Genomic DNA, 18,137 nt, shown 5'->3' with positions numbered 1-18,137 from the left:
ATATATGTTACATGTGCTTAATATAGAGAATTGGAAGATAAAAATGGAAAGGAAAGAACAAACATCACCTACAATTCTATTGAGTGATAGTAGCTGTTAATATTTATATGTTTCATTATAATATTTTTCTGTGCATTGTTTGAGGTTATAATATATAAAACAGCTACTTGCTGTTTTTTCATATGAATAGATGCCCTTTATAAATATTACATTACTGCCTGCATAATGTCCTATCAGAAATAGTTTAAGTCCATAGTTTACTTAACTAATCCCTTATGGTGTTCCCAGTTTTCCACTATTAAACATAACATGGCGATGAGCATCTTTGTGCATGAACAATTTCTCTGCATCCTAAATTATTCCTTTAAGGTAAAGTCTCAGAATTAACATTTACAGGGCTCCTAAACCATCACCAAGTTGTTTACCAGAGAGATCATGCCAATTTATTTTCTCGCTGTTTGGCGTACGGATCTAATGAGCTCAGATTTTAAAAAGACGTGTATAGTGGATGACAGAGCAACTCACTGAAAAGAAAAATATAAAAGATATATTTTTAGATCTAGAATGTTAAAACGAAGTGATCTGAAAACTGGAAAATGCTTAAGAAAAAGAAAACAAGTATTGGGGGCAGTACAAGAGTAAGCGTGCTATCAGCGTGCAAATAGGGTTGAATGCAGTGACTTTGACAAATGGCAGAAAAACAAAACTGTCCAACTTCTCTCTTTCTTCCCTCTCTTCCATAAGGAAGGTGATCATCAGACTGAAACAGGTAGTGCAAACATTGACAGAAGGGAATTGAAGCCCAAGATGGGTGAATTGATTATAAAAGCAAATCTAAAGTTATTCTAAATAAATCCAAGGCTCTTGGCCCAGACAAATGACAGCCAGAATAGAGAACTTACAAGGGTGAAAGGTAGGCCATTGACAGTAAACCCTAAAGGTTATGGAAAATGGAAGAGGTACTAAAAGAAAGAATGTGAGCCACTGTTTACCTGATATTTAGAATAGAAAGGGGGAAAAGAGTGTATGTACAGACTAAAAACAGCTACTCTGATCCCTTGCAGATGAAATTCAGGGCAGATTTTCAATCATGTATGTTATGATTGGGAAGAAGCACTTGGGAAGAAGTTATCCCTTAGTAACCAACCTCCTGCTTCTTCTCTTTCTCTTCAGTAAGGTTGCTGTAAATGTTACAGTTGCTGTATTTCTGGACATTAGGGAAGTGGATCATTGAATTTCGGGTGGTGCCTTTATGGCTGACCTTGGAGATTATAGTCCAAATACCAGAATATTTAAATGGGTTGATCCTTGAACACCTATACTCCGTAAGGAGTCCATAACTTGATCAGTGCCCATCAGAAAGGAGGTGGCTGGTGTGTCACCAGAGGACTCCCATCTTAGCCCTCACCTCAGCACTTTGGCAGTGACCTGTTGAGATGACAGATGCTTATCAGAGCTTCAGATGACATGAAGCTACAGAGTACAGATGATACTAGAAACAGATCCAGAGAGACGGCAGCAGGCTGGAATGATGGTGAAAAATAGCAAGATGAAATCTGGTATTCATCGACATGCTTTCTCACAGTTGGGTTCCAAACACCAGCCATATATGTGACAGGTAGGGTGGTTGTACAAATGATAACGGTAATAACAGTAGTAGAAAAACAGCAGCTAATATTTATTAAGTGCTCGCTCTACCACAGTTACTATCTGTGCTCTGTGTTTTACATCATCATCATTTGTAGAATCTTACTCTGTACTAGCTTTATGTCATCTGAGAGTTGATAAGCACATCATCTCTGATGGAGGCTATGAGACAAGAGAGGTTAAGTCAGTTGCCCGAGGTCACACAGATGGGAAGTAGTTTCCGTGCTGCTGCTCAGTGCCTGCATGCCTAAGCACTGTCAAAGTTCACACCCTCACTGAAACTTTTCTCCCTCTCTCTCTTTTTTAATCATGAAGGTAATTTGATATCCTGCCAAAACACCAAATAAGATTAGACAAACACATAGGTGGTTAATAATATGGACTTTGGGCCAGACCAATTGGTTTCAAATGTTGACTCTTCCACTTCCTGGCTGTGTGACTTTGGTGGAGTCACTTAACTTCCCTGTGCTCCGGCTTTCTCCTCTGTCAATGCGGATAGGGATTGCTGTGGGAATTAAATGAATTCTGTGCAGAAAACATTGAGAACAGTGCCTTGCAAGTGTTTGCAATGCTCGCAGCGTTTGTTGTTATCATTAGGCTACTTGAGAAGCAATACGATGGGGTGTGAAGAGCTGGGACTGTGGAGCCAGACCACCTGGGTTTTTAATCCCAGCACCACCATTTCCATCTATTGTGTGCTGTAGTGTTCTCATTTGTAAATGAGGATGATAATCATTGTAGTGGAAATTCAGTGCAAGTGCTCAATGGTTGTTAGCTGTTACTATCAATAGAACCATATTGTCCAGAGAAAGAAAGGGTCCAGTCCTCCTTCTGGTTCTCTGTTTAGGAGTGGAAGCCATGTAGGATCTCCGGAGGAGGTAGGCAGGTCAGTGAGGTTAGAGAAACTACAGTACAGAACTTATGGTTGGAACGATGAAGAAGATTTAATCTGAAGGCAAGATGACTAAGCAAGGGATAACTTTCCTCACTTATGTCAGGGGTTGTGGAATGGTTCTGTGTCATCGAATCAAGTTATGAGACAACGTTAGATGCTGGAAAGTCAGGGAACCTGGGGCCACTCAGTCGTGGTTCTCTCTTGTCTCCTGGCTTCAGTTTCCTAGTAAGATGGGGTGGGGGTTGGACTGAGGTGTCTTCTGTCTTTTATGATTCTGTTCTCTAAACCATAGAATCTGTAGCAAATTCCTGTTTATACAGAACGTTTGGGTTAAAGGGTGTTTTTGATTAACATATACTATAGCTAAAGAGCTTGAACTGAGTATTGTTTAACCAGTAAATCATCTAATGACTCTGAGGCCCCCATTTCCTCATTTGATAAACTGAAATGAGAATACAGCAGATTTCACAGGGCGTTTGTGAGAATTCCAAATGAGGTCATACATGTTAGAGCACCTTGTCAAAATGTTATGTTTATTATTGCCGTTGCCTGGGTTATAACTTTTCCAAGAATTAGAATACAATAAAGCACTCTCAAGCACTAACCTCATTTAAAGTAACTTAATCTGTTTTCCGTGATTCAGGAGATCCTTGAGGAAGTTACAGAATCTCAGGGTCATTTTCTGGAAGAAAAAGGTCTGGGCTGCTTGTAGTCTTTGGATTTTAAGTTTCAAATTAAATGGGAGCATCTTGACTGTATTCCAGAAGGGAATAGAGATCGCATACTCTAAGCCCCGCGTTTTACAGATGAAATCTGTGGCCTGCCCAGAGTCACATCTTAATTAATGGCAAATCTGTTAGTAAAATCCAGGCTCCTGACTCCCAGCACACTTTTTATGGTTAGTTATGTTTAAACTCAGAAAATCTGAAATGATGCTAAGAATGTGGTGACGGACATAGCTGCACCTTTGAACATGGAATCAAAGAAATATTAGCAGGAAGTTTAAGGGCCTGGGTATGTTACTGATGGGTATGGCGCCGTGAACTTAACTTGACCCATTTGGGAGAAAAATTGCAGTGGAATTCTTTGTAATTTTCCTAATTATAGCAGTTCATGTCTTCTTTACAAAATTCATCTCAAGTATACTCTGCAATGATTTGGTATTAAAAATCCAAGTCTTAATATGGCTCTCACAAGCTTGTTATATATGCACAGGGAATAGCATAATATAGAAGCAGCGTTCCACCTCCACCTTCTTCCTTTTCCCACTTATAAATCTACTTCTTCAGGGATCTACAGATGCCCTTTCTCTTTTTCTTTTGACCAATGATCATTTAAAACTATGTTTTTCAACTTTTTTGAGTTAAAGTTGCAAGAGATAACTGTCAGACAAGTTCTGTGTTAGGTATGCCTCCCTCATCTTGCCCATGTGGCTTCTGTGAGCCATGTGAAGACTCAGGACTGGTGCCTGTGAGCAGTGAGTGCCTGTGAGCGAGCAGCCAGGGAAGGCAGCGCTGTGTTCCTGGCTGTGTTCAAAGCGGGGTTCCACCTCCTCCTTCTTCCTTTTCCCACTTATAAATCTACTCGTAGCCCTGCGCACGAATACGTGCGCCAGTAGCTCTCTGCGGGGCCTGGCCGCTCCGCACCCTCTGCCCAGAGGCTCTCCGCTGCCCAGAGGCCCATCCGTGGCTGGGCACGGAACTCTTGCCTCGTCGCTGGGGTGACAACACAAACATTTCCCCCCGACCCCCAGGCTGCTCCGTGCCCACTGCCCAGAGGCCCTCTGCGGCCAGGGTGGAATGCTTGCCTTGTTGCCGCGGTGACGAAGCAAGCGTTCTGCCAGGACACTCACGCTGCCCGCTCTCGGCGGCCACCCAACCCCACCACCACCACCCCCCACCCCCCGGGACTGGGGGACTCCGGCGGGGCTGAGAGGCCTGGGCGCCGCCATCTTGTGGCTATGGGTGCCTCCATCTTTGTGACAGAGTGACAGTTAATTTGCATATTACCCTTTTCTTAGGATTTCTTCAGGGATCTACAGATACTTTTGCTCTTGTTTTAGTCCATTGATAACTTGAGAAAGCCTCCAAAGATCAAAGTCTTGGGTGGGGAGGATTCAATTCACTCAGTCTTGTCTGAATTCCTAATAGTCTTGAAAATCCATCTAAATCTGGATGGGAAATGCATGGGTCAGCATAATGGATATGAGCACAGACTGAAACCAGACTGCCTGGACTTGAACCTCAACTCCTCTTGTTACCATGGCCATATGACCTTGGGCAAATACCTTAAAGGCACTGGGCCTCAGTTCCCTAATCTGAAACACTGTCTCATAGGATTGCTGTGAGCATGCAATTAAATGAACTAATATTTATAAACTCCTTAGAATAGTGTTAAAGTGCTAGATAAATTCAGTGAAATGACCCTGATTAGACCAGAGTTTCCTCTGGGTCCAGGGCTGTATTCCATTAGACCAGCTGTGGGCAAACTACGGCCCGTGGGCCGGATCCGGCCCGTTTGAAATGAATAAAACTAAAAAAAAAAAAAAAAGACTGTACCCTTTTATGTAATGATGTTTACTTTGAATTTATATTAGTTCACACAAACACTCCATCCATGCTTTTGTTCCGGTCCTCCGGTCCAGTTTAAGAACCCAAAGTTTGCCCACCCCTGCATTAGACGCTGTAACACCCAGGCCTTGGGGCCCTAGGTTTGAGTAAATGGGGGTTGTTTGTCCTCAGTTAAAATTGCAAAGCACATCCTGAGGCCACAACCTTTTTATTCTATTGAACCAAAAAGGCAATGGCAGTGAAGCTTGACTTTGAACACCCAAGTCTATCGAGCCTCTTTCCAGCTCACTGAATGTGTCTGCCATCTCTTTATGCTGATGGAAGGAAGAGTAGTGACTCTGATAAATCTATTGGGTGGCCTCAAGCAGGTAGCCTGCTCTGTCCGGGTCACCTTTGGAAACCTGCTCGGATTCCACTGCATTCCCTGGACCCGCTGTAACTCACTGCGTTCCTGTTGCTCACAAGCCCAGAGCGTTCACTTAGGTCCCTGGTGAGGGGGTTTCCGCCTGGTGGCTCTGCTTGCGGCAGCGCTGGGCTGTGGGAGAGACTAATGGGAAGTGAAAAGAGAAACTGTTGTTCTTAACCGGCAGGGCTGTTTGGAGTGTGTGCCTCTTCTTGTATTTAGGGAAAAGATTACTCATGACTATTTTCTTCCATAGAATATAAAGAACCTCAAATTACTACTTGCATCCCCCACCCCCTTCTCACCCGCCCTCCTGCGTTTCCGTGTATCCTCTGTAGAAACTTCAGCATTTTACTCTCATTTCCCCTCCCGAGCGGGATTCAGTTCTGTATTTGCTTTGGCACTTGCGCTTCTAATAAGCTCCCCTGTCCTTTTTCCTGGCTCTGTGGCCCTCTCACCCCAGGCGCTTTCTTAGGCCACGCTTGACAATTGTCCCCTCACGGCTGGCCTTGTGTGAAGGAGAGGAAGGGAAAAGTCCCCAATGACAAACCGTTATGCTGTTCTTGTTCGAAGATGACTGACACCATGGAAAATAATAGGAAGTAAACGTTACGGTTTTGTACCAGTTCAACAGTTGAAATTTTGCTGAGCCATCCTCACACTCCCACCTCACCATGATTCCAGATTCATCTTTTCAAAATCATTGGAAAAGGTTGGGGCACCCCCTGTATCCAATGACCATCTTTAATAGGCATTGCTTCTTTTTTTTTTTTTTTAATTTTTTTTTGTTTTTTTTATAGAGAAGAAGGGAGGGGGACAGAGAGTTAGAAACATGGATGAGAGAGATCGATCAGCTGCCTCCTGCACGCCCCCTACTGGGGATGTGCCCGCAACCCAGGTACATGCCCTTGACCGGAATCGAACCCAGGACCCTTCAGTCCGCAGGCCAATGCTCTATCCACTGAGCCAAACCGGTTCGGCAATAGGCATTGCTTCTTGGCCCAGTTAAGAGTCTTAAAACAGAACCTTGAATTCTTTAGTGGCCATATTATTCTAAAGATCATAGAGCAGTAACATACTACACATTATTATTTTATAATGCCACTTGTTTCTTTCTATGTAAAAAAATTATACAACTTAAAAACAAAACAACTCAACAACCCCATCTAGGTGCCCATCTCTATTATTCCAATGCTTGTAGTTTTTTATTGATGCCCTACACAGTGGACCAGTTTTGAAGGTACTTCCACAAAGTTCAAGTAAGCTACCATTCTTCAAAACTAGACTTTGCAAAGGAGCTGCCTGGAAGGCAGAGCCAAAGTCATGCCTACAGGCTCTGGACCTTCTCCAGGGGATTCGAGTTGTTCATTCCCCGGGGATGCTGAGCAGCCCATCAAGTAGACCAGACAGGTCTTTGTCTTGCCTTATTTAAGGTTGAAAGGTGATTCTTTCAGGATCAAACTGAAGGACACTCTTGTAGCACACTCATGGAGTCTCCTTAGCAAGTTTAGGTAACTGCAGGGAGACTGAGGCTCTTCTTAGCAAACACTGATTCACTGATTCCATTGTATAGAACTATTTACACAGTACAGTTTTAGAGAATGAAGCTCTATTGAGCATCTAGCTGTTTCTAACCCATCTATTCTCAACGATCTTGGTCTCAGGACCCCTTTCAAATCTTAAAAATTATTGAAGACCTCAAAAGCTTTGCTCATATGGGTTTTAGCTATCTATAGTTACCAGATTGGAAATTAAAACTGAGAATTTAAAAAATATTTGTAAACTTACTGAAAAATAATAAGCTAAGTATATATTAACATAAATATCTATTTATAAATATATTTTCCAAAACAAAATAAACTAGTGAGAAGAGTGGCATTGTTTCACATTTTTGCAAGTCTCTTTAATGTCCATCTTCATTGGAGATGGCTGGATTCTCATCTCTGTTACATTTCCACATCTTATGTAGCCTCTAGAAAATTCCACTGTACATTCATGAAAGAATGAGAGTGAAAAAGGCAAATAACCTCTTAATATTGTTATGAAATGAGTTTTTACTTCATAGACCCCTGAAAAGGTTTTGGGAACCCTGAGGGGTCCCCAGATCACGCTTTGAGAACCACTATTCTAAACCACTTAAGTGATGTCAAAGATTTCTCACAACAGCAAAATAAAATTAAAAGGTAGATTCCCAGTCAGGCTTCCTGACAGAGATAGGCCCTGAGTTGCAGCCCTCCCTTTGACCCACTTCTGGTCCTACTCCGAGTCCAAGTAGCTCTCCCTCTCCACCCCCTACCCCAGGAAGTTCTAAGCACAGCAAGTAGACTAAAAAGGCAAAAGACCTTTTCTCCTTACCTTGCCCTCTCATCCCCAGAGGCTGGCCTGATGGTTTCCCAGAGGCTGAGCAAATACTCTTCCAGGAAGAAATTTTAGGGAACACTTCATTATTTGGCAGCTCTAGGAGGTCAAGCTCAGCTCTGGAACATTCCCACTTCCAAAGGACGCTGGGTTGCAATCAGATCAGCTCTGATTTTAAGTTCCCCTTCGAAGTGTGTTGGCATGGGTCATGACTCTGAGCTCCCATGAGTACCTCAGGCCACCATAGAGCTGCACCTTTCTGGCAACCCTGGAATCCAGACAGGCCCTGGAGTAGGGCAAGGAAGGGTGGGGCTCTAAGACCAATGGTCCCTTAAAGACAAAAAAAAGGATGTTTTGCTCAATTTGCCTCTACATATAAAGTTCATTTGATATCACACTTTGGCACTTATGAAGCTTGGGTTTTAACCTGGGATTCAGAGTTGAACATGAGGGCTCTTCAGACATGGGGACCTAATGTTGTTAACCATTCAGAAATCTCTCCCCTTTAGTCCAGCTGTCTAACTGACAAGACCCTTTTTTTTTCTGTCTCTTTCTTTCTGCCTTGCTCTCTCTCCAACAGGCTTGCAGCCAGTTTACTGGAGCAGGGATGACGTAGCCCAGTGGCTCAAGTGGGCTGAAAATGAGTTTTCTTTAAGGCCAATTGACAGCAACACGTTTGAAATGAATGGCAAAGCTCTCCTGCTGCTGACCAAAGAGGACTTTCGCTATCGATCTCCTCATTCAGGTGAGAGTCTGGACTCTGGACACGTGCTCAGCTTGGCAAATCTGTTGATCAGTGGTCGGTCTTTACCACTGCTCATCCTGCCCCAAAAAATCTCTGCTGTAGGTCACCATGGGCGCAAGGACAGTGGCCCAGCTTAGTGGAGGAAAGATCCTGCTGACATATGCCAGTATGAGGGGAGAAGAGGAAGAGCTTTCAGATCAAGGGGAATCTTTTAAGGTTCAGAAAAGTAACCCAGTTGGGACAGTTTTTTTTTTTTTTTTTTTTTTTTTTTTTTAAGGGGAAACTTTTAAGGTTCAGAGAAGTAACCCAGTTGGGACCGACAGTCACTGGATTTTAAGGGATCTAGTTTGCCACCACATAAGGAAGAAAATGCATCCCAGCTCTTTCTCTCCACCTTACTCCTGAGTCTGAAGGCTTAAGAGAGGTTCTTGAGAGCAAGTGTAGGTTGTGAACTGCTCAGTTAACAACAAATACAGGCTTGAGTAAGGGGGAGGAGCCCTGCTGAGATAGCTAGACTAGAAGGTCAAGAAAAAATGAGAGAACAGGAGATAAGGAATGGGCAAGGTAGAGATCCTACTAGCCAAGGCAAGTTTAGAAATGAACTCAGGGGGCCTCAGATGATGTCCTTTGGATGTCCTGAATTTTTTGAAGTAATGCCTCTGGCAGCTTGTAGAAATCCTGAACAATACAACTGGAAGTTTCCTGGTTAGGCTCATCTAACTAGGAAGATTTGTCCAAATGAGGGCTCCTAAGACCACAGGGGAAGATTTAGTTCAGTAAGGGGTGTTTGTACCTGCAAAGTATGTTAATAATGTAGATAAGACTTCAAATATACTTTCTAATTTCATGTCTTCAATATGATAGATATGTAGAAGGTAGCTATTTGGGAACTCCATATGTCAAAGGAGAGCTTCGGTCTCGGGTTTATGCCTCTTGAGGGCTTGTTATTCAGGTACCAACAGGCCCTCCTTCTATTGAGTCTCCTTGATTTAACTTGTCTGGCAGAGACCCTTCTGTCCTTGACCAAGGGCAAAGATTCTGCGTAAGGTCTTGGCATAGTCTCCAGCTCTGTTCAACCCTTATTTACTCCTGGAGGCCTGCCAGCAGTTAATACACTAACCGTCATGAGGAAATGTCCCCCATACCAGGGGGTGAGATAAGGACAGAGAACAGGATCTCCCCTGCTTTTCCCAATTTCAACAGATTGTTTATATAAGGAAATGTCAAAGGGGAAGTGTCTCCCAGAAGTATACGTGGTATTGAAACTCAAAGGCTTATATCTTGGAAAAACGAATCATTTTTTTAAGGTTTTATAAGGGACACAAACATACCTGAAATACTTTGTCACAAATCACTGATTTTTATCATGGATTTTTGGTTTCAGAATAAGAAAACTATAAAACAGCATATAAATAAAACTAACGTAAAAGGAACCTAGGCAGTCTCTTTTCACTGAATGCAGAAATACTTCCCTCCTCTGTTCCAGAGGAAACTCCGATATTATGCTTAAAGAGCCGAAGCTACCTATCTGGAGGAAAAGAACTCTAACTCTTTCATGTTCCAGAGAAACCATTTACATAAGACAAAGGAAAACACAGTGATGTGTTTTGGCTTGATTTGACTTAGACCTCGGGCAAGCTTTCCTTCCTGGGCCTTTGCAATTTCCTCCCTTATCCTATCTCAGGTGCTCCTTTTTGTTGCTGATTTATTTTTCTCTCCAGTGACCTCTCAACTTTACTGATGAAACTAGGTTATCTCTGTTCAAAGCTGGAAGCAAAGATGTGCAAAAGCCTGTCAGTAGTTCCTTGTTACATTGTCAGATCTTTGCTGGCATGGGCCATATGGAAGACAGACAGCATCCCGCTGTCCAGGTAGATAGGCAGGATTGCATTGAACCTAAAGGCAAAGGATGCTGGAGAAGGGGGAGCATATGGTAGGATGGGTCTCCTGAAAGCATGAATGGAGTTGTTTCACAACATGAAGGGTGGGTGGAATTGAGTGGCAAGGGGAGAAGGAGAACATTCTGGGTCATTAGAGCAGCATTAGGTTAATATATTTGGGTGACAGTGAGAAAGCCCACCTGATGAATGGAAAAGGCAGGAGGCAGGAAGGCCAGCTAAGGCGGATTCACTAGTTCGGACATGAGGTGTTATAGACACAGTTGGGTGGGGGCAGGAGAAATTCATTACATGAATGTTCCCTGAATAGCCCTGTGCCACTGGTACAGGAGTACAGGCTAAGGGAGTTGAAGGTTAGGAGAGGTGATTTCTAGCTGGATGATCAGATGAAGCTCTATGACAATGGAGATGGACTTTGGAAGGTTCATGGGGGTGGGGGAAGGGAGGTAAGGAAAGGTTAAGGAGGAGGTGTAGGCCAGTTTGTGTGGAGAAGAAGTTCAGAGATAAGGCCACATAAGCTGGCTCCTCTGTGTGAAGCACTGTTCATCATTCTCATTACCCCTCCCTCACTGGTCTTATTGCCTCTTCATATTTTAAGTTCAGCTACTTTCTCTAGGAAAGCTTTCTCTTCCATCCCTGCTTCCCTGCCTTCCTTTCCTCCACCTCTCTCCAGGTCAGTCTGGGTTAGGTACTCTTCCTCTTTTATCCCAGAGCTTTCCCTAATTCTGCCATGGCCTCTAACACACACACACACACACACACACACACACACACACACAGTGATATATGTGATTGTTTGCTATGCTACATGCCTCTCCTATAGTGGAAAGTTCAGTTTGGGCAGGGGTTGTGTCCTATTAAGCTGCCATGTCTCCAGCATCTAGCACAGTGCATGGCATCCAGTTGGTACTCAATAAATATTGGTTGAGTTGTTACCCAACACAAGAGGACCTTAAAGCCCAGGTTAAGATGTTTGGGTTTTATTTGGGGGGGGGGGGTAATAGGAAACCACTGAAAGGTTTTGAAAGCAGGAAAGCTAGAATGATGCTGCTGTAGTCTGAGCCACTGAAGTCCAGAACTGGGTCAATGAGATCAGAAACAGTACTTCAGGTGCAGAGTAGTTGGCTAAAACAGCAGCAGGTCTGGAAACAGCAGCGAGTTCATTCTGGCCAAGAAATGCCAGGGCATCCAGGAAGACATGGCCTGTTCTGTAGTTGGAAATGTGAGGTAAGAGCCAGACCAGAGCTGGGAATAATAGACATGAGCATCATGCCCAGTACGTTGAGCTGGGACTAGAGATAAATTTATACTACAGGTAATTTAATTAACCAAAAAGGTATCAACCAGAAAGCCATGGGCAGAATTTCAAGGTGATACCTGCCAGTAGGGGCTACAAGAAAACTTACCACAGAAGAGAGGAGTATTGTCAGAGGGTTTGGAAGACACAACTAAGGAGTTGAGAAGACCCTTCTCATGTAGGCACTATACACCTACCAGTATTCTGCGTAGGTAGAGACAAGGCATAGATTTTTAAAATCTTTTTATTTCTCAGGTGTAGCATTTTCCACAACTACTTCCCACATGGGCTTCCTGCTTTCTCATCCGTGTAGTTAAGTGTCCTGAGGTTGGGTTCTCCACGTGGCTCTTGCACAGATCACATCACCTCATTTGCCCTTATTTTCCTCATCCATGAAATGGAATTTCCACCCTGTGGCTCCTAATCTCCCTTCAACTCCTAACAGTTCCATCCAGTTTCAGCCACTGAAACTGCTGAGCTTCTAGTAGACAGTACAGCTTCCCACTCTACAGGCAGCGAGTACAGGCTTTGATCTCCTTCAGCTTACACACCTTGTACAACTTACACTTCATCCAGTTTTGTCCTCTTTCCTTGAATCTTTCCTGCTGCCTGAGAAGACCCAGCAGCAGCATCTCACTGGTCATGGGGCTGCTGGACCAAGGAGTATCTGGTAGCCCTGTCCCCATGAATGGATGTTTACGGCTTCCTCCCGGCCATGTTTCCTGCCGGGCCTCACCCAGTGTTATGCTCTCTGAATATGGAAATAACATCCCTTAATACAACTCTTGTCAAATGTAGAGAGGAAATAATGAAACTCAATGAATTACAATTACTGAAATATTAATACTATTTATCTTAGGTCCACATATGGTAGCCTCTCTGAACTCTACTTTTTGAAAAGTATATTTTCATTGATTTCAGAGAGGAAGGGAGACGGAGAGAGAGATAGAAACAAAAATGATGAGAGACAATCATTGGACGGCTTCCTCCTGCACACCCCCTAGTGGGGATTGAGCAACCCCGGCATGTGCCCTGACCGGGAATTGAACCATGACCTCCTGGTTCATAGGTCAATAGTCAACCACTAAGCCAGACTGGCCAGGCTGAACTCTACCTTTTTTAATCAGTTTAACAAACTGCACTTATCCACTTCAAGGACAAGGGTCCTCCATTTTCAACCCTTAGACTAAAGCAGGGAACTATATCAGCTCTAAACAGGAGATTTCAAAAGTTGAAGATAAATGGGATATTCTCTTTGGAATATTCTCCCAATTAGAAGATAGAACAAGATGATAAATTTGTTACATTTGTAGAGCTGAAGAATAAACATAGGAAATCTCTATTTTATAAAACCTCACATGGACAGGATAATTGTGCCTAGTCCTTAAGCTACTAGATACCATGTGGTGTGGTCTGGGATGATTTGAATTGAAAGGAGTATTTCATTATTTGACCAATTTGAGACTCTTGAGAAAACATCTTAATAAGAAGGAACTGACAGTTAACATTGATTTAACTCCAAGACATTCAGGTGGAATGGATTTAGGTACATTATTTTTATGAAAAAAATGCAAGTTATTTTAATTCATGCTAGACTTTCTATCAATGCTTAAAAAAAGAAAAGGAAAATAAAAAATACTTTCAAAGTTTAAATTCAATTCAACAATAACTGTAGTGGAGATTTACTAAGAAAATTCCTTTTGGTTTACTAGAGTGTGGTGCTGCAAGTGTTTGCTCCCCTTCCAACCCACCAGAACCTTTGTCTTTGGTAACATTCTCTGCTTGTGACCTTTACATACAGTTAGATTCCCTTTCAAGGTTAAACTAAAAATACTGGTCTTATCTACATATAGTTCCTTGGACCAACCTGCTAGGTTGAATGGCTGTGTCAGCTGGCTGTGTCAGAAGTGACTCACAAAGTCTTCGAGGGTCCACGTCCCGGAGGGGAGTAATAGCCCTGCAGTGTGGGAGTTGGAGCAGACATGACCCTTGACTGAAGACACTGGAGTTGGCTCTTTCTGCTCTTATTGTGTCTTTGAGCAAAGGAAAAAAACAACACAAAAAACAGAAAGTGTATCACACATTAGAAAAATGCTTAGATAAGTCAATTACAGGAAAGCCTCTTAATTTCTTAGCACTTCACTTGTCCCACTGGTGAAAGGTGGTGATCACTGAGCCCTCATACAGAGTGATACTGGAACATGTAAAACTAACACTTTTTAAGTAAAGAACGTACCTCTTTCACAATGTTTTTTTCCTCATGAACTTATTCTGTTGTTTTTCTTACCACATGTTTGGTGTGTTTTGTTTTTTTTTATCCAGCTAAGGTAATTGTCTCACTAGGTCTCTTTTCTATCCGATTTATTCTTGTCTTAAATATAATATTGAACTTTTCCCACAAGCTACTCCCTTTATCTCAGGGTCTCTGTGTCAAGGACATAGATTTCCAGTGAAATTTCTAACATTTGTTCCTAAGTAAAAGACTAGTTTATTTTTATGGTCACTGAAGGCATTTTGTATTAAATAAAAGGGTTTGTAATTCAATCAGCCTCCAAAAATGGATTGCATGGCATGCTGGGAAAATGAGAGCACGCAGAGTCAGAAAGCCAAGCAGTCCGAGACAGGAATGGGCCTGTAGTGGCCGCCCGTGGGTCCCCCTCTGGGACCTGTGACTGCACAGGTGTTTTCCCTGTTGAGTTTATGATGAAACTGAAGGGACTGAGACATGGACTTCATCCTGAACCTGTCACAAGCAGAGGGAATTTTCTGACCAGCCTGAGAGTGATCCCTCCCACCCCATGCATGCTTTTATTATTTTAAAGACTTGGTCAGAAGGAAACTAAAATCTGAATAAAAACAGAAGAGAAAGAAAGGGAAAAGAGAACAATTTGCAAATATAAGAATGTGTTACATCAGATAAGCTTCATATGAGGATATGTACATAGTCATCACCTGAAAATTGCACACTTTAAAAGTGTTAAGATTCCACTTAAATCTAAACGTGAGAAGTTTGATGTTGTGAAACCCCAGGAGACAGGCTCTGGGGACCCTTGTCGATGACACACAGCACTGGTCCCAGCCCCTTGGAGAACAAGCAGTGAATAACAACAACTTTAAAACAAATCATACCCTTTTGTTGATAGTACCATTTTAAGAAAAAAAATCGAAGAAAACAATCCAGTAAAATAAATAGATAGATAGATAGATAGATAGATAGTCCTTAACAATTCTATTTATAATTGTCGAAACTGGAAGTCACCAAGCCAGCCCCCAATATGAGATTTGCTAAACGAACTCGGAGAATGTGACTATAAAGGAATACACCATAGCTTTAGTACCATTTGTGGGGTCGCTTATAATTTCCTCAGTAGGTTGTATGAGGTCTTATGGATCATGCTCAGGACTGTCAATGTTATTTGAAAGACAGATAGGAGCCTGCCCAGCTGGTGTGGCTCAGCGATTGAACATGTGGTTGAGTATTGACCTATGAGCCAGGAGATCATGGTTCAATTCCCGGTCGGGGCATCTGCCCAGATTGCTGGCTCATCCCCAGTAGGGGGTGTGCAGGAGGCAGCCAATCAATGATTCTTTCTCATCATTGATGTTTCTGTCTCTCTCTCTCCCTCTCCCTTCCTCTCTGAAATCAATAAAAATATTTTTTTAAAAGACAGACAGATAGGAGCCACCAGGGTTGAAGCAGAGGTTGGCATGACAAGGCAGAGATGGAAAGTGGATGTGGGCAGTAGGCATGGCTGGCACGTGAAAGCAGTAGTGGTGACCTGAACTAAGATAGGGCCAGCAGGGAGGAAGGGGTGATTCAAGGAATATTTAGAAGACAGTCTATAAGGTGAGTGATTAGATGTTGGATAAGAGGGAGAAGTGTGAAGGGTGTCTCCCAGGTTTCTGGCCCAATCAGCTGAGCATTTACTGAACAATGATATACCATGAGGGCTTTCAGGGCTCAGTGTGTGGTGCCCGTTTGACATGCTAGCAGTGGTTCTCAACCTTCCTAATGCCCTTTAATACAGTTCCTCATGTTGTGGTGACCCCCAATTTCATTGTTACAAACTGAACATAATTAAAGCATAGTGATTAATCACAAAAACAATATGTAATTATATATGTGTTTTCCGATGGTCTTAGGCGACCCCTGTGAAAGGGTCATTTGACCCCCAAAGGGGTCGCGACCCACAGGTTGAGAACCGCTGCACTAGAGGAAGTGTCTGGAGTGAACTGAAGGTCCTGAGGTGGGAAGAAATGCCTGGCCGGAGTGGATCCGGCATAGACAAGCTGATGGGAGCCCTGGGAGTAGATGAGAATACCAGAAAGAAAGCTAGAGAGTCCTGGGGAGCCTAACTGTGGAAGGGTTGGAGGAGGAAGAGCAGAGAGATGAGAAGAGAAGCAGGACAAATCACAATCTGAAACTATGCAGTTCTGAGGGGAGGTAGTGATTCCTGGTGGTGAATGCTGCTGAGAGAGCAGGCACGGTCCCCAGTCCCCACCGCTGCTCTCTGGGTTTGACACCAGGTCGGTGGCCTGAGCAAGAGCAGTTTGGAGAAGGATTTGGAGTGGAGACCAGAATGAGGGCCCTGAGGAGTGGAGGGGAGGAAAGGGGTGATAGCAGAGTAGGACAGCTCCTCAGAGACTTTTTCAGCTACAATGGGAGAGAAACAGGAATACCTAGAGGGGAAGGTGAAAACAAAGAGTGTGTGCATGTGTGTGTGTGTGCGCGCGCGCACGCACACGCATGTAAGACAAAAACTTGAAACTGCTTAAATACTAAAAGGAAGAAACCCATAGAAAGAGGTTGAAGATAAAACCGTGAACTAGAGAGAGAGAGAGAGAGAGAGAAAGAGCTAGAAATGTCTGAATGAAATGATGTCAACTGGAAAACAAATTCCATACATATAAATGTGACTTCATTAAAGTTTTGTATGTGCTTTAAGTGCAAAAGTATTGAAGGAAAGCAAATAGTTTCCAGATTTTTTGAGACAGGTCTGTGAATAATTATCATAATCACAAGGGGTCCCATCTATTGAGCACATATGATAGCAGGCATGGGCTGGTGCTTCTTCCAATCATCTCATTTAATCGTAACAGCCCTGCCAAGTCTATGGCATTATTGTTATTTGAGACAAAGATTATTTAACTAAGCCTTGAACTAAGGCTCAAAATAGTTTGCTTAAGTGCATGCAGCTTGAAAAATAGAGGGACCATGATTCAAACTTGGGACTTCCTTGCTCCAGAGCCCAAGCTCTTTCCTCTAAAAGTAAGGAAACTTAGATAAATTTGATCCCCTAAGCAGCATCTGTATGTTTTTGGTCTTCAGACACTAGTAAAATTGATAAGCAACTTGCAACAGTTTTGTTCACTCTCACTACTATCTATTTGAAACAAAATGCAAATGAAAGGATAGAATTTAGAATTCTCAGATTAGATGCTTGGTTTTTTACATCCAGATCACCAATGTAAGATAGTATGTGTTTAATTTGTGGGTTTCTGTGTATGTGTGTGTGTGCACATGTGTGTATGCATGCATGTACAATCTTCATGTGTCACATGTGTGCATGTACCCGGAAGGGTATATAGGTTTTATGGGGCCTGAATTTTATAATTTGGATGCAAATAGTTATAGGGTTCCTCCCAAGGGACTATGTAAGTGAAGGCCCCTGAAACTCACCAGCTTCGTGGCAAACCCACCTCTGTACGGGCATGCATGTACATGAACTATGTGTGTACGTGTGCAGATATATGGAGGAGCCAACAAAAGCTAGAAGCACCCTTTACAGTTAGTACTAGTTATGTCTTTTCTGGGAAGACAAAGAAGATTTATCAAGAATTGAATGGGCCAAGAATTTCCCAAAAAGTGCCTTTTGAATTTGAGCCAGTGATCATTAGCTAAGTTAGATATACAGTGATTTGGCTCATGCTCTTTATTTTCAACAAGCAAATAAATATAACATTTTAAAATATCTTCTTTATTCCAGAGATCTCTTTGTTAGTACAACTCTTCAGATATGCCTCCATGAATATTTTCAGAGTGTACCAAGAGAACAGACCAGGTGTTGGCAGGATTAGGGGACCGTAGCAATGGGGAGAGGGTAGGAGGCCATCTTTATTTATGTAGAAAACGGTTGTAGATGGGACACACGTTCATGGTGCTCCAGAAGCCAAAGCTAAGAGCTGAAGTACATGAGATTGTAGGGCGGCCAGAGTCCAACTCATCAGACTTTCTATCACAGAGAGCTGTCCAAAAGTGGTTTGCTTATCTCGTGGCCGGCTGCCCATCACTAAAAGTTCTCCTCCAAAGCTACTTTTTGACAG

At 42.9% G+C, this 18,137-nt stretch overlaps 1 protein-coding gene across 5 annotated transcripts in view; it reads left to right on the top strand.

The window, feature by feature from the left end:
- The window catches only part of ETV6 (ets variant 6), a 222,775-nt gene that overhangs the window by 163,089 nt on the left and 41,549 nt on the right, over positions 1-18,137 (top strand). For all 5 annotated transcript variants that reach the window (XM_014540208.1, XM_014540210.1, XM_014540209.1 and 2 more), the window contains one exon: positions 8,454-8,618. In XM_014540208.1, coding sequence (XP_014395694.1) covers positions 8,454-8,618 — 165 coding nt within the window. The remainder of the gene's footprint in view (positions 1-8,453; positions 8,619-18,137) is intronic.

This window comes from Myotis brandtii, unplaced genomic scaffold, assembly GCF_000412655.1.
Source record: "Myotis brandtii unplaced genomic scaffold, ASM41265v1 scaffold237, whole genome shotgun sequence".
Classification (NCBI taxonomy): Eukaryota; Metazoa; Chordata; class Mammalia; order Chiroptera; family Vespertilionidae; genus Myotis; species Myotis brandtii.
Note: the sequence above shows the minus strand (reverse complement) of the source record. Positions and strands in the feature narration are given on the sequence as shown.